At 42.3% G+C, this 15181-nt stretch overlaps 1 protein-coding gene across 1 annotated transcript in view; it reads left to right on the top strand.

The window, feature by feature from the left end:
* Window positions 1-14138, top strand: part of LOC124261441 (E3 ubiquitin-protein ligase MARCHF1-like) — a 43152-nt gene extending 29014 nt beyond the window's left edge. The window contains exon 4 of the mRNA XM_046695757.1: window positions 11792-14138. Within this exon, the coding sequence (XP_046551713.1) occupies window positions 11792-12196 (405 nt within the window). The 3' untranslated portion in view covers window positions 12197-14138. The remainder of the gene's footprint in view (window positions 1-11791) is intronic.
* Window positions 14139-15181: the final 1043 nt, after the last annotated feature.

The following is a 15181-nucleotide window of genomic DNA, read 5'->3' as shown; positions in this document are numbered from 1 at the left end:
AAATACTTAGGTACGGCCTTTGTCGCCGGTTGGTATTTGGCAATAATTCACTGTGTTCGTGTTTATCTAATGAGGTAAATGTTATACCAGGCACGGTGAATACATCATGGATTAGCAGCTTGATTCCATGCCACATCATACCAGTAAAACGGGTGGCGGCAATGTTTCAATACACCGGTGTTATAATACGCCCGGGATTGATATATTTGTCTCTATTGTGTTGATTTTCATATGTTATAATTTTGCCATGTTGCAGGCCTTTAAGTATTCAGGGTGTTTTACCTTACTGCGTATCCTAAACCTAAGAAATAGTTGTGTGAGATAACTGAGTGTAACTTGTTGATTCTTCATATGAACACAATCTGGTTGATGGGTTGCGACCTTTAGGGCTGCGCAATATAACCGGTTTACCGGTATTTACCTGTTCAGACATGAAAACGATACGCATTGCGATATGCTGATCGGAAACCGGTATTTTGACTTGCATTCGGAAAATTTCGTAACACTCGGAAATCTTCGGATATTTCCTTGTTTCATTTGTGCCAAATACTATTTACATTTTTATTTTGTCATGATTAAGAGTTTTTGTTAAAGCTTAATCAAGCATAGTGATTTTGTTGTGTTCATGCTTTATAAATCAAGCATTAACTTGATGATAAGTAGTTTTTTGTTTGAAAATACTTCTTGCAATATATTGCAATACATATCGCAATATATGCTTTCGCATCGCAATATATCGCAATATGAAAATTCTCTGCAATACCCACCCCTAGCGACCTTTAATAATTTGGAATGTTACACAGAATAATCTTTAAATGATGTGTGTCTATTGCAACCTGAAATATGTCTTGCAGTCTGAATTCTGTATCTCTGTGCAACTCAAGGCACAATAAAAAACATTTAAAAAAACAAACCAAAACTTAACACCGGTAACTAATATGCAGCCATGTTGACTTTATGGCAATAATAATGCTTTTACTCTGTGTATACAGTAGCTCTAGATCCAACTAGATCTTGCATTGAGCTTATTGAACGGTATCCAAGCAATTTATATCAAGATCTGTCAAACTTCCCCTGAGTGTTTTGGGTAGATTATCTCCCATGAAGTTATCACTATGAAATCAACTATGCAGGAATTTGAGGTACAACTGAGAGGGTGAGGTGTACAGTTTTGACTGAGAGGGTCAGGGTGTGGACTGAGAGGGTCAGGGTAGAGGGATCTAGCTGAGAGGGTCAGGGTGTGGACTGAGAGGGTCAGGGTGTGGACTGAGAGGGTCAGGGTAGAGGGATCCAGCACAGAGGGTCAGGGTGTGGACTGAGAGGGTCAGGGTAGAGGGATTCAGCTGAGAGGGTCAGGGTGTGGACTGAGAGGGTGATGGTAGAGGGATTCAGCTGAGAGGGTCAGGGTGAGGACTGAGAGGGTCAGGGTAGAGGGATCCAGCTGAGAGGGTCAGGGTGTGGACTGAGAGGGTGAAGGTAGAGGGATCCAGCTGAGAGGGTCAGGGTGTGGACTGAGAGGGTGAGGGTAGAGGGATTCAGCTGAGAGGGTCAGGGTGTGGACTGAGAGGGTGAAGGTAGAGGGGTCAGCTGAGAGGGTCAGGGTGTGGACTGAGAGGGTCAGGGTAGAGGGATCCAGCTGAGAGGGTCAGGGTGTGGACTGAGAGGGTCAGGGTAGAGGGATCCAGCTGAGAGGGTCAGAGTGTGGACTGAGAGGGACAGGGTAGAGGGATTCAGCAGAGAGGGTCAGGGTGAGGACTGAGAGGACTGAGAGGGTGAAGGTAGAGGGTCAGCTGAGAGGGTCAGGGTGTGGACTGAGAGGGACAGGGTAGAGGGATTCAGCTGAGAGGGTCAGGATGTGGACTGAGAGGGTGAGGGTAGAGGGATTCAGCTGAGAGGGTCAGGGTGTGGACTGAGAGGGTCAGGGTGTGGAATGAGAGGGACAGGGTAGAGGGATTCAGCTGAGAGGGTCAGGGTGTGGACTGAGAGGGTGCGGGTAGAGGGATTCAGCTGAGAGGGTCAGGGTGTGGACTGAGAGGGTGAAGGTAGAGGGGTCAGCTGAGAGGGTCAGGGTGAGGACTGAGAGGGTGAAGGTAGAGGGATTCAGCTGAGAGGGTCAGGGTGTGGACTGAGAGGGTGAAGGTAGAGGGATTCAGCTGAGAGGGTCAGGGTGTGGACTGAGAGGGTGAGGGTAGAGGGATTCAGCTGAGAGGGTCAGGGTGTGGACTGAGAGGGTGAAGGTAGAGGGGTCAGCTGAGAGGGTCAGGGTGTGGACTGAAAGGGTCAAGGTAGAGGGATTCAGCTGAGAGGGTCAGGGTGAGGACTGAGAGGGTGAAGGTAGAGGGTTCCAGCTGAGAGGGTCAGGGTGTGGACTGAGAGGGTCAGGGTAGAGGGATTCAGCTGAGAGGGTCAGGGTAGAGGGGTCCAGCTGAGAGGGTCAGGGTGTGGACTGAGAGGGTCAGGGTAGAGGGATCCAGCTGAGAGGGTCAGGGTGTGGACTGAGAGGTTGAGGGTAGAGGGATTCAGCTGAGAGGGTCAGGGTGTGGACTGAGAGGGTGAAGGTAGAGGGGTCAGCTGAGAGGGTCAGGGTGAGGACTGAGGGTGACGGTAGAAGGGTCAGCTGAGGGGGTCAGGGTGTGGACTGAGAGGGTGAAGGTAGAGGGGTCAGCTGAGAGGGTCAGGGTGTGGACTGAGAGGGTGAGGGTAGAGGGATTCAGCTGAGAGGGTCAGGGTGTGGACTGAGAGGGTGAAGGAGAGGGGTCAGGGTGTGGGTGAGAGGGATTCAGCTGAGAGGGTCAGAGAGGGGGGTGTGAGGGACTGAGAGGGTGAGGGTGGACTGAGGGAGGGTCAGGGTGAGGACTGAGAGGGTGGGTAGAGGGGTTCAGCTGAGAGGGCCAGGGTGTGGACTGAGAGGGTGAAGGTAGAGGGGTTCAGCTGAGAGGGTGAAGGTAGAGGGGTCAGGGTGTGGACTGAGAGGGTGAAGGTAGAGAGGTCAGCTGAGAGGGTCAGGGTGTGGACTGAGAGGGTGACGGTAGAGGGGTTCAGCTGAGAGGGCCAGGGTGTGGGGTGAGGCACAGGCAAACTGTAGCGCAAATAAGGTTGGCAACGTACTTCCCTTGCTTCGGTTCGAAAAATATTTTTAATATCCAAATAAAACATCGCCGCCATTAAAGGTAGACACCCATTTCCTCACAGTGTTGTGCTCTCAGATTTCCAACCTCATATTTAATAATTACTCACGTAAAGCATATTTAATTCAACATTTTAAGCGCCACTCGTGCCACGTCAAATTTTCTCTTTGTTGCACAACCCTATTTGCGCTACAGTTTGCATGTGGGTGAGGGTAGAGGAACTTTCTTGAGAGGGTCAAGGTGTTGCGGGTGGACTGAGAGGGTGAGGGTACAGGGTTCAGCTGAGAGGTGTGGGGTGAGGGTAGAGGAGTTTTTCTGAGAGGGTCAGGGTGTTGCGGGTGGACTGAAAGGGTGAGGGTACAGGGGTTCAGCTGAGAGGGTCAGGGTGTGGGGTGAGGGTAGAGTAGTTTTTCTGAGAGAGTTTTTCTGACAGGGTGTTGCGCGGGTGGACTGAGAGGGTGAGGGTACAGGGTTTCTGAGAGGAGAGGGTCAGGGTAGTGGAGTGGACTGAGAGGGTGAGGGTACAGGGGTTCAGCTGAGAGGGTCAGGGTGTGGGGTGAGGGTAGAGGAGTGTTTTTGAGAGGGTCAGGGTGTTGCAAGTGGACTGAGAGAGTGATGGTGGAGGGGTTCGACTGAGAGGGTCAGGGTGGTGGGGTTGACTGAAAGAGTCGGGGAAGGGGCATAAAATTGAGGTCGGCAGGGTGAAGCTGGACTGTGAGTGTTGGGGTGTCTGGGTGTTTTGAGTAGGACTGAAATACTCAGGGGATGGAATTAGGATTGAAAGGGTTAGTGTCAGTCAGCAAGACTACGAAGGTTAGGATGTCAGGGCAGGTATGAGTAGGGTTAAGGAGTAGGGAATAGGGAGGCTTTATAAATGTTTTGGCTTAATTCTTGTGCAGTAGTGCTAATGTATTCCAAGTCAGGTGTGTCATGTTTCAGCATGGTTGACACTTACTGCCAGCATATTACAAGACATGATCATGTTTAGATCACTGATTAGTACACTCCTTCTCCCATCATTCATGGGGCGGTGGGGTAGCCTAATGGTTAAAGCGTTGGCTCATCACGCCGAAGACCCGGGTTCGAATCCCCACATGGGCACAATGTGAGAAGCCCATTTCTGGTGTCTCCCGCCGTGATGTTGCTGGAATATTGCTAAAAGCGGCGTAAAACCAAACTCAGTCAGTCAGTCATTCACATCAGGTCTGTCTTACCTGGGGACGCAAACCCTAAGGTTCTGCATTTGGTGTGCAGACTTGCATCCTTCAAGCATGTCGTCTTGGGTTGTGATCCTGTTTTTTACCAGATGATGTTTCTATTTCTGTCAGCTCAATACCCATGCTTTCACTCTCTCTCTTCTCTCTCTCTCTCTCTCTAGCTCTCTACTCTCTCTCTCTCTCTCTCTCTCTCTCTCTCTCTCTCTCTCTCTCTCTCTCTCTCTCTCTCACTCTCACTCTCACTCTCACTCTCACTCACTCTCTCTCACACACGCTCATTGTTTATCCAGTAACATACCAGCTCAATGATGAGATGCAAATAGGCAGATCTCCCTCATTAAGGCCAGAACCTGTACAGGTGTCTTGTGACATCTGCCCTCATTGCCTCCCGCCGCAATGTGGAACGGGGGACTATGTATTCAGCGGCGCCCGTCCGTACGTACACGTCCCCATTCTTGTTAACGCGATATCTCATGAACTATTGTACCCAATGTCTTCAAATTTGGTGACCGCCTACATTGGGGGATTACGCAGACACCAGTTGATATGGGTGACCTTGACTTTACCTTCAAGGTCACCACGACACTTTGACCGCTTTTCAAACTTATTTAAACACGATATCTCATAAAACAGTGCACCCAATGTTTTCAATTATGTTGACAGCCTACATTGGGTGATTATGCAGACACCATTTCATTTCATTTCAGGCATCTTGTATGTGACCAAAAAATAAAAAGTAGTAAATATAGATATTCCATTCTTTAGCGGCGGGAGACATTGCCATATCAGTGGCAAACACTTGTTATCAGTGCTTTAGTTATGTAAATGATGGAAAACAATCCATAATTCTTTTATTTTGTCTCCGACTCCCCACACTATGAATCCTTTGTAGGTCAGGCAATGCAAATCACCTGTAGATGGTGGCTCAGCCCAGGCTAAGATTGATCATTAGGAAGATCTATAATGACTTGTGGATTTACAAAGCACACAGGGCAGTGTGAGTCAATGAGATATATTTAGCTCACCTTGAAGAAGGTAGACAGGAGACATATTGCATTGCATTGCCAGAGGATGACACTAAACCTGGTACCTCCAGCAGGTTGAGCACCTGGTTCCCCAACAGTTAACCCTTTTCACATTGCACCCATGTGGGGAATCGAACCCAGGTCTTCAGTGTGATGAGCAAATGCTTTAACCCTTTCAACACCGCAGGCCGCTTAAGCGGCCACAACGTTATGAGTCCCCAGACACCGGAGGCCGCTTAAGCGGCCAGGCAGTAGTCACGTCAAAATGAGACATAATTTTAGGAACTTACCTGACTTATGATTCATATATTAAATCCATCACATTTCACAATGTCTGGAAACACTTATTAAATTTCAATTGATCATATGTTATCGGCAGAATTAAAATTATAAACTATTTTTCGCAATGTAATTGAAAACAACGATTCTCGGACACATGCTTCGAAAGTTTGGGAGCGGGTCCACAATAACATTGTCAAAGAGCAAAGTAACGATGTTTCGAGGAAATGATTAAATAAATAGAATAAACTAATGAATAAAATCAACAACAGCATTCATAAAAGTTGTCAAACGCATATATAAAATTACTTTTTCCATCTTTTGTGCTTATCATGTAATGCAAGTCAAGTCACTGACAAGTGACATCTCGCTCTCTCAATCTTCACGCTCGGACACGATGTTTAATGCGAAAATATATGCATGAAGCATTTTTGTCACAGGTCATAACCTAGCACGATACGTCCAATAAGTCCCATAATTTACGATATGTAGCGCATTTCTTGCTTAATATGTTCAGAATAGCATTATTTTACCCAAAACTTTCGCCTAAATCTAAAAGTTTTCGCTTACGAGGACGGTATCCATTGCCGTAATATGATTGGCTGCCTTAGGTCACGGTTCTGATTTTGACCAATCACGCACCCTTATAGCAGACTGTAGCTAAAAAGCCGCCATTAGAAACCAATTTTTATCCAATAAAATCGCTTCTTACAACTGTGAAAATACTCGGCAAGGGTTCAGTGATGTTGTTGATGTTCAGAGCTTTTAACGATACCCGCATCAAACGATTCGCTTCCCATGTTATTCATACAAAGCTTCAAAACGGAGGTATTTTCCGTTGTTATGTCATGTTACCGAGCCGGAAAGCCACAGATATCGGAAATAGGCTACCATACATATTATTTAAGAAATCTTTTATAATAATTTTCTGATTACGTAAAAGTGAAAATATAAAAGAAAAGGCACGGGCATGTTATGACATGTCACAAATGGAAAAAAAATCGCCTTTAGTTTTTGCTTCTTCGTGGTTTATCTGGACGCTATAAATGTAAGCTTGCATTTTCATTCAAAATAATTTTATTTAAGTTGTAGTTGTATTATTTGAATAATATTATAAAAATAAACTTCATATTTATCAACAGTAGGATTAGATCTTTTAAATGGTGTATGGGATGTAGTAGCAATAACTTCATTTTGCAAGCTTATAATTTCCTTCATAAACATAGGCTTCATCTATGACCTCAGAGTCTCTGGGAACTCGGTGTCATGGCAGTAAATGCCTCTGGTTGACTGGTGTTGAAAGAGTTAAAGATGCAGGTTTTGTAATCAAAAATATCATATTATAAATCTATGTATTTTCCACCACCATGCTTTTGTTCCCATGGTCAGAACTTTCTTTTTGATAGATCAATAATATAATGTATCATTTAGTAAACATACAGGTATACAACACACCTGTGCTTTGCTAGCATATACTGTCTATTGTTTCGTCATCCCATCTGTGCGGAGAGTAGGACACATTGATTTGTATGCATTAGGTTTGTCCTGATTGTAGGTAGATCACCTTACCTGTGTGTCTAACATGATGTCCAGTATTTCATGTTACCAAACAAAGAAATCATTATTCTATGTCTATCCAAATAAGACTTGATATGAATTTGATTTCTCAAAAGTTAACATACTCCAGTTTCAATGTCTAATCGTGGTCCATTATTTTAGAAAGATTAGGTCTCCAGGCTTGCAGCATCAACTGTATAAATGTATCTATACATATCTGTCTTGTAATAGATTTCTGAACCTACAAATGGACTGGTTGGTGTGAATTACGGTAATGAGATGGTGTCATTACATTTCCTAATGAGTAGCATGAAACCCTGGTGTACGTCTGGCCAAAGAACTATGATGTGCCCAAGGCAACCGCTGTGACATTGGTATCTTCATTACCTGGCTCCACCCAACAGCGGCAGATGTTGCTGCGTGACATAACTTTCTTTCTTTTACCTGCCCACGTCATAGTCTTAAAAAGGGATGCAAAATATGGAGATTAATCTGAAACATTGACCAAAGTGTCATAGATCTAAGGAGAAGTCACACGCACACACACGTAATGCTACTGAAATTCTAAAGCTTGGAAGATATTGTCCTTGGCTCCCAGACACTAGAGAATATATTGTGGAGTCCAATACAAATCTAGAATAATTAAGGACCCGTGAAGGTCCGGGTTAGAATATTGATCTTCAGTAACCCATGCTTGTCGTAAGAGGCGACTAACGGGATCGGGTGGTCAGGCTTGCTGACTTGGTTGACACATGTCATCGGTTCCCAATTGCGCAGATCGATGCTCATGCTATTTATCACTGGACTGTCTGGTCCAGACTCAATTATTTACATACCGCCACCATATAGCTGGAATATTGCTGAGTGCAGCGTAAAACTAAACTCACTCACTCACTCACTCAATTATTTACAGACAGGCACCATATAGCTGGAATATTGCTGAGTGCAGCATAAAACTAAACTCACTCACTCACTCAATTATTTACAGACAGGCACCATATAGCTGGAATATTGCTGAGTGCAGCATAAAACTAAACTAACTCACTCACTCAATTATTTACAGACAGGCACCATAATTATTTAGTGCAGCATAAAACTAAACTCACACTCACTCACCAATTATTTACAGACAGGCACCATAAAGCTGGAATATTGCTGAGTGCAGCATAAAACTAAACTCACTCACTCACTCAATTATTTTACAGACAGGCACCAATTATTTACAGCATAAAACTAAACTCACAGGCACTCCATAGACAGGCACCATATAGCTGGAATATTGCTAAGTGCAGTGCAGCATCAAAACAGACAGGCACCATATACTGGAATAAGTGCAGCATAAAACTAAACTCACTCACTCACTCAATTATTTACAGACAGGCACCATATAGCTGGAATATTGCTGAGTGCAGCATAAAACTAAACTCACTCACTCACTCAATTATTTACAGACAGGCACCATATAGCTGGAATACAGCAGCATAAAACTAAACTCACTCACTCACTCAATTATACAGGCACCATATAGCTGGAATATTGCTAAGTGCAGCATAAAACTAAACTCACTCACTCACTCAATTATTTACAGACAGGCACCATATAGCTGGAATATTGCTAAGTGCAGCATAATACTAAACTCACTCACTCACTCAATTATTTACAGACAGGCACCATATAGCTGGAATATTGCTAAGTGCAGCATAAAACTAAACTCACTCACTCACTCAATTATTTACAGACCGCCGCCATATAGCTGGAATATTGCTAAGTGCAGCATAAAACTAAACTCACTCACTCACTCAATTATTTACAGACCGCCGCCATATAGCTGGAATATTGCTAAGTGCACCTTTAAACAACAAACAAATAAACTTGTTCAGGTTTAGTTATTTACTGGCGACAGATAATTGAAGCATACACCTTATGTTTTGGCAAAGTATTTAAGATCTGTATCACTCAAGTCTTTCCCTCCACATCAGGCGGACATGTCCTGATCTGACAGGCATACTTTAAAGCAGCATTAAACCAAACCCACCTAACAACTAATTTTGATTTTATTAAAATAAATTTAAGGTAACATAAAAGCAAACATGCATTGGTGATGTAATGTTGAAAGAGACATCTCACTTTGGAAGAAATTATAGTCTTCGTGTTTTGGGGTTCTGATGACAAAACTGACTTGCTGAAATACTGTTCAGATCAATGTTAAACCCAGCTAATTCTTTAACTAAATCCTTAACTACATCCAATTGATGAAACAGCCCTCAAACCAGGTAAGCGGGCACCAAAAATGACAGGGGTCATGTAGAAAACCGTAACAAATATTAAGAGAACCATAAATGCTGTTTTTAGATAAAGTTTTTATTTTTTCCAACCAACTAATATACTAATTGATCTATTCAAATCTTCCAAGTGCTGGATATCAGTTTGATTGGAGAAAAAACAATGCTTTCAAACACCAGTCTCTTCTTTGAAGGTAGACCACATCAGAGGAATTATTGCAGCCTGTACTTACACCTTGTAAAATACACACACTGTCCAGCTTTAATAAGCCACATGTTAAGGAAGTTTCGGTTAGCTCAAGGAGACTAATTTCCGGGATGTTTTGGTTATTTAAAGTTGTCTTAACATAAGTTAGACACCGTCACTGGCTATAGCCACAACCTAACTTCTTGAGCATACTTCAAGTAATTTTCGCAGCATATATCACAAATTGAAACGAATTATGCTGTGAGAAAGTTTTAAACCCACTTTTGGAAGTAAAGTGGAATTTTTTTTCTTTCTAAGCTTACACAGCAATTGCTGTTTATTATAATCAGGTTGATACAGTGGTGGAACATGCAGTGTGTTGCACAATGCTGAGTAGAGTTTGCAGAATTAACAATATCAGATCCATTGAGTTCTTCTTGATGATTCATAATTTCAAGGTCTAGTTAATCTGGTCAGATTATTACATTTTACAGGCCACCATCGTATATCAGGAAAATGACTAAACAACAACAACAACAAACAACACACAAATAGATAGGCTTTGGCCTTGGGAAGATTCAGGTTGGAACAGGTCTTCTGCAAACAGTACTTGACATAAGTAATTTACTGATAAACAGGATTGAGTTGACAGATTTACTGACGTGGTTGAAGCATGGTGCTGCATCCCTATTGTAAAGATTGATGCTTATGATGTCAAACAGTGGATTGTCTTGTCCAGACCTGATTATTTACAGATAGCTGTCATGTAGACTACTGAGGAGAGACTTACACAAATAAACATGCATACTGTGTCATGTTGAGTTCAAGTTGGAACAATGTTCCCAGTTGTATGTATAGAGAATCTCACCCGAGTGTCTTTTGATATCAAATATGTCGCCACGAGTTGATAAAGTAACAAATATCTGAGGCTTGCCGAGGATATTTTTACATTTATTAACGAGTGTTGATATATTTGATATCAGAAGACACGAGGGTAAGATTCTATTTATCATCAAAAAACACTCTTTATTAGTTTTCAATGAAAAATGTACATCTCTGAACACAGTACTGCCATTAGATTTGCAGTGCAGCGATGTCATAGCATTGTGATGTCATCAAGTTCATGACGTCATAGCATTGTCAGGGCATTGTGCAAAATCTACTGGCAAAACGGTATCTCCTAGGAGATATCGTCTGATCTCTCACAAGCGATATCTCCTGTGGAACACAGTTTTGGATGATAAATTTAATTATTAAAACAGTTGTATATTGCAGTGTCAGCAGTTACTCTAACTAGGAAAAATATTGCCAGTGCTATGTCATGGGACCTTGATGTTTTTGGCTACAGTATTTGAACCTAGGGAGGCCCTAAGTGTTCACCTGTAACATTGGGGCTACAACAGGGATGCCTTCACTTCAATGCTTATTTCCAAACACCATTCCTCTGCTGAGTTCTGTTGCTTAGGCGAGAAACCTACAATCATGGGTTTGAATATCAGATTTGCCTTGATGTTATTTCAAGGATTGTCAGCACATAGACATACTCTTGGTGTTCAAAGATGTAAAGTGGGGTGGTATGGTAGCCTAGTAGTGTTCACCTTTCCTGGATGTAAAGTGGGGTGGTATGGTAGCCTAGTGGTGTTCACCTTTCCTGGATGTAAAGTGGGGTGGTATGGTAGCCTAGTGGTGTTCACCTTTCCTGGATGTAAAGTGGGGTGGTATGGTAGCCTAGTGGTGTTCACCTTTCCGGTGTTCCCTGCTGCGATATAGCTAAGAGTGGTGTCAAACCCAATTCACTCACTCACTACAATATTAAGTTGACAGCACGATAAAACAAATATGTTCAAGGATCTGTTCATCACTCTATCACTGATTAGCCAATATACAATCCTTCTCTAAGAAACCCAGTCGTTGGAACATTTCAAGTGTCTCTTAAAGACTGTTCCGTTTGTTCTTTTGAAGTGACTGTTCCATATGTACTTTTGAAGTGACTTTGTACTGCCACCAAGTTTTTACTTTTCCTTAATCTTGTATGCGTTATGAGCACGCCCTAGTGGAGTTTAGCCCCATATAAATGGACATTATTATCATTAAGAGAAATTTCTTTCTGTTTCAGTGGGAGAGGCTTGATATGTCATCAGCAGAAAGGAGGAAAATCATCTGCTCAGTCACATTCCACATGATAGCCATCACATGTGTCATTTGGTCTTTGTACGTCCTCATTGACCGCACCACAGAAGAAGTGGCCAATGGCAATCTGAACTGGCCATTCTGGACCAAACTGATAGTGGTCGCTATTGGCTTCACTGGTGGACTTGTCTTTATGTATGTACAGTGTAAGATGTATGTACAGTTGTGTCTAAGATGGAGGACCTTCAACCGTGTCATCCATATTGAAAATGCTCCTGAAGATGAAGAAGTTCGAGCTCAGCTCGCAGCACGGATCAAGGAAAGTACATCGGAGCAGGAAGAAGGTGGGCTCACTAATACTGCAGCCTTCAATGATTTGGAGATGTTTTGAGGGTGTTGCGACCTTTGGGTCCTACTTTGAAAGACGGACATGCTCAGTGAAGCCCTTTGGATCATTACTGGAATTGATCATTCTCACACGGGTCTTGTCCTTTCTCTGAATGATTTCCCAAACAATTTGCAATGGGACCACAGATTTTGTTTATTTTCAAATTTTCTGTGTTTTTACAAACTTTTGTATATATGATGCTATTAGAATAACAAGTCCAAACTTTCGTACAGTCTGTGATATTGAATGCTAAGTGTAAGTCTTTATAGTGAGATATGAGAATCAAATGTTGCAGATGACAACGCATTGATGCTACCGTGGTGATGTACATATGTCCTTGTTGTACAAGTTTACAATATCCGAAGTCAGTTGTTGACAATTGAAGTCACAGAATTTTCCTGCTTTTCCCCAAATGAAGTTTGGAATCCCCCAACATTGTTTCAGAATTGTTTATTAAGAATTGTGGATAAGATTCAACCCACCTTGAAAGTCTCAGTACAATCATCAGCTGAAGATCATCCTTGATTATCTGCGGTATTATGTCTCTGTTCTGGTATGATAGATGTTTCATACCCACTGGCCACTTAGCTTTGTTTTGAGTTTGGTTCTAATAATTGCATGTTCCTTCGTGATTGAAATAGCTTAATTGAACACCTTTGTTCAATTCCCAACACGCTTATAGTGTGTGAAGCCGATTTCTGGTATCCCCCACCATGATATTCCAAGAGTATTGCTAAATCCACAGACAAACCATACTCGCTCACTGCAAATCTATGGTGACGGATGGGTATACGGTTTTCAGGGCTTGACATTCACCCAAATTCCCGAACAAGACCACAGGACCAGTAACTTTTAAAAATCACTGGTCCTTACAGATTCTTACAGGCCCTGCTAAGGGACTCTTATTGACAGCCTTAAATATCTACTAGACCGTCAGGATAGCACTTATCAAAGTTGCACTGGTCCTGTCAATATTTTACTAGACCCGGCCAGTGGGATAGCATGAATGTCGAGCCCTGGGTTTTTGTCATAATAGAAATGAGAGATAATAACCTGCATAGTCGAGGATGTCTGAAGTTTTGGGGAAGCAATAATCGGTAATAAATTATACATGTACACTGATGAAATAATATTTTTGTAAGACTGTTCCATTTGATGTGTACATATAATTGTAAACAGTCCTGTTCTTTATGTGTTTGTACCATGTATTTATTCCTGAGAGTTCAATGTAGGATGAATGACACCTGGGTGACCGCCATGTTCTCAGCCTGGAGGACGACAGGGCACAGTTGGAAGCAAGGGCTCATGGGAGACTGGAATGGTAGTGTCTGGCATACAGACCCTGAAACAAATATATCCAGTACAGCCCATGCAAGTCTATAACATATGGCTAATCTAGATTACATTTAAGATCATTCCTAATGTACTTGAATTACTAGAGTTGATTTATATCGTATTAAACATATTTTTTGGGTTCACAGTAGGCACATTGCATTATCACAATTTAGTTTTCTATTGTTAAAGGTATTGTGAAGGCATAGAAGATCAAGCTTTAGGGAGTGTCATTACTTGGTATTCACAGATCGTTTCATGATAATACTTCTGTCAGCACATCACAGCGTCACAAACATATGCCCAGAATACTACCTGAAGTAACGGGGGTTAGATCAACCAGGTTGATATGCATATGTAGCTGGATAGTGCGATCCTATGTTCGTATCCCTGGTAGTAATAATAATAAGTACATTTGTAATGTGCTAAACTCCATACACTAGGTGAATGCTAACGAGCTGAAATCACAATTTGATTATTATTACCCCAGATAACCCAAGCTGTGAGGCGCTAGAAGGTTAATAGTCACATGACTTATTCACCAGGTACCCATTTTCTGTTGGGTGAACAGAGGCAATTTTTTAACAAACTCACTTGCCTAAGGTGAGACCACATGTATCCATGTGCTTTGTTTCGGGGCAGGACTGAAGTCGAAGATACTCTTAGGAGTTAAGCTGCCAAACACAGTCACCCATCCAAGCACCTGTTTAGAAATTGCAGGGTTAGCCTTGCCCTACAAGTCCAGAGGACTCTTATTGCTTCTTTAAAGTGTCCTCACAGGACATGTAAGGGTCTTGTAAATAATACTGTGTACTGTAGGATGTTATTACATTTATAACAGGAACTATATATCTCTTGTCCAAGATATTTTTATGGATTAAACTTCTTTTTTAATTTCTCTCACAACGTTTCGAGACCATTCCAGGTCCCTTCATCAGGTGAACTGGCAGTTAGGACTATGACGTCGTCACTATGACGTCATAACTGAGTTATGACGTCACAATGCAAGTGACATCACAGTACACTAGGGAGAGTACTGTATAAGTGAGTTTGAAGAGTTAATTACATAATGATGAAATTCATGCTAAATAATAGAGTTGAAAGTTGAATTGTCAATACACAACAACTGCTAATTACACAAAGGTTACTTGATAGCAGGCTTTCCAAAAACAATAGTAGACTCGTTTTTTCCTTGTATCTAAAGTTCATCAAAAGTTCATCAAAACTTAATCAAGAGGTCCCACGCACTTGGCAGGTATACACCTTGATCACGATTAATTGCTGGTTTATGTCTCCTTATCTCGACAGCTTCCTGTAGTTTTCTCCGACGCCAGTCATTGTTGGAATGACGACGTCATAGTCCTAACTGCCAGTTCACCTGATGAAGGGACCTGGAATGGTCTCGAAACGTTGTGAGAGAAATTAAAAAAGAAGTTTAGTCCATAAAAATATCTTGGACATCAATGTACAACTTCTAAATGCCACTGAAAGACATTATATATCTCTTGTCGTGAATTTAGTTAATGACATTGTGCATCCCTGTGGACGTGGTATGTAATTATTCTGCATCCATTCGATACATTTGTTTCCTGCGTCACGTGGAACCCTGGGCTTGTGTTACATGTGGATGTGGTATGTAATTATCCTCCATCCATT

This window comes from Haliotis rubra, unplaced genomic scaffold, assembly GCF_003918875.1.
Source record: "Haliotis rubra isolate DU_JTF1 unplaced genomic scaffold, ASM391887v1 Scf8, whole genome shotgun sequence".
NCBI lineage: Eukaryota > Metazoa > Mollusca > Gastropoda > Lepetellida > Haliotidae > Haliotis > Haliotis rubra.
Note: the sequence above shows the minus strand (reverse complement) of the source record. Positions and strands in the feature narration are given on the sequence as shown.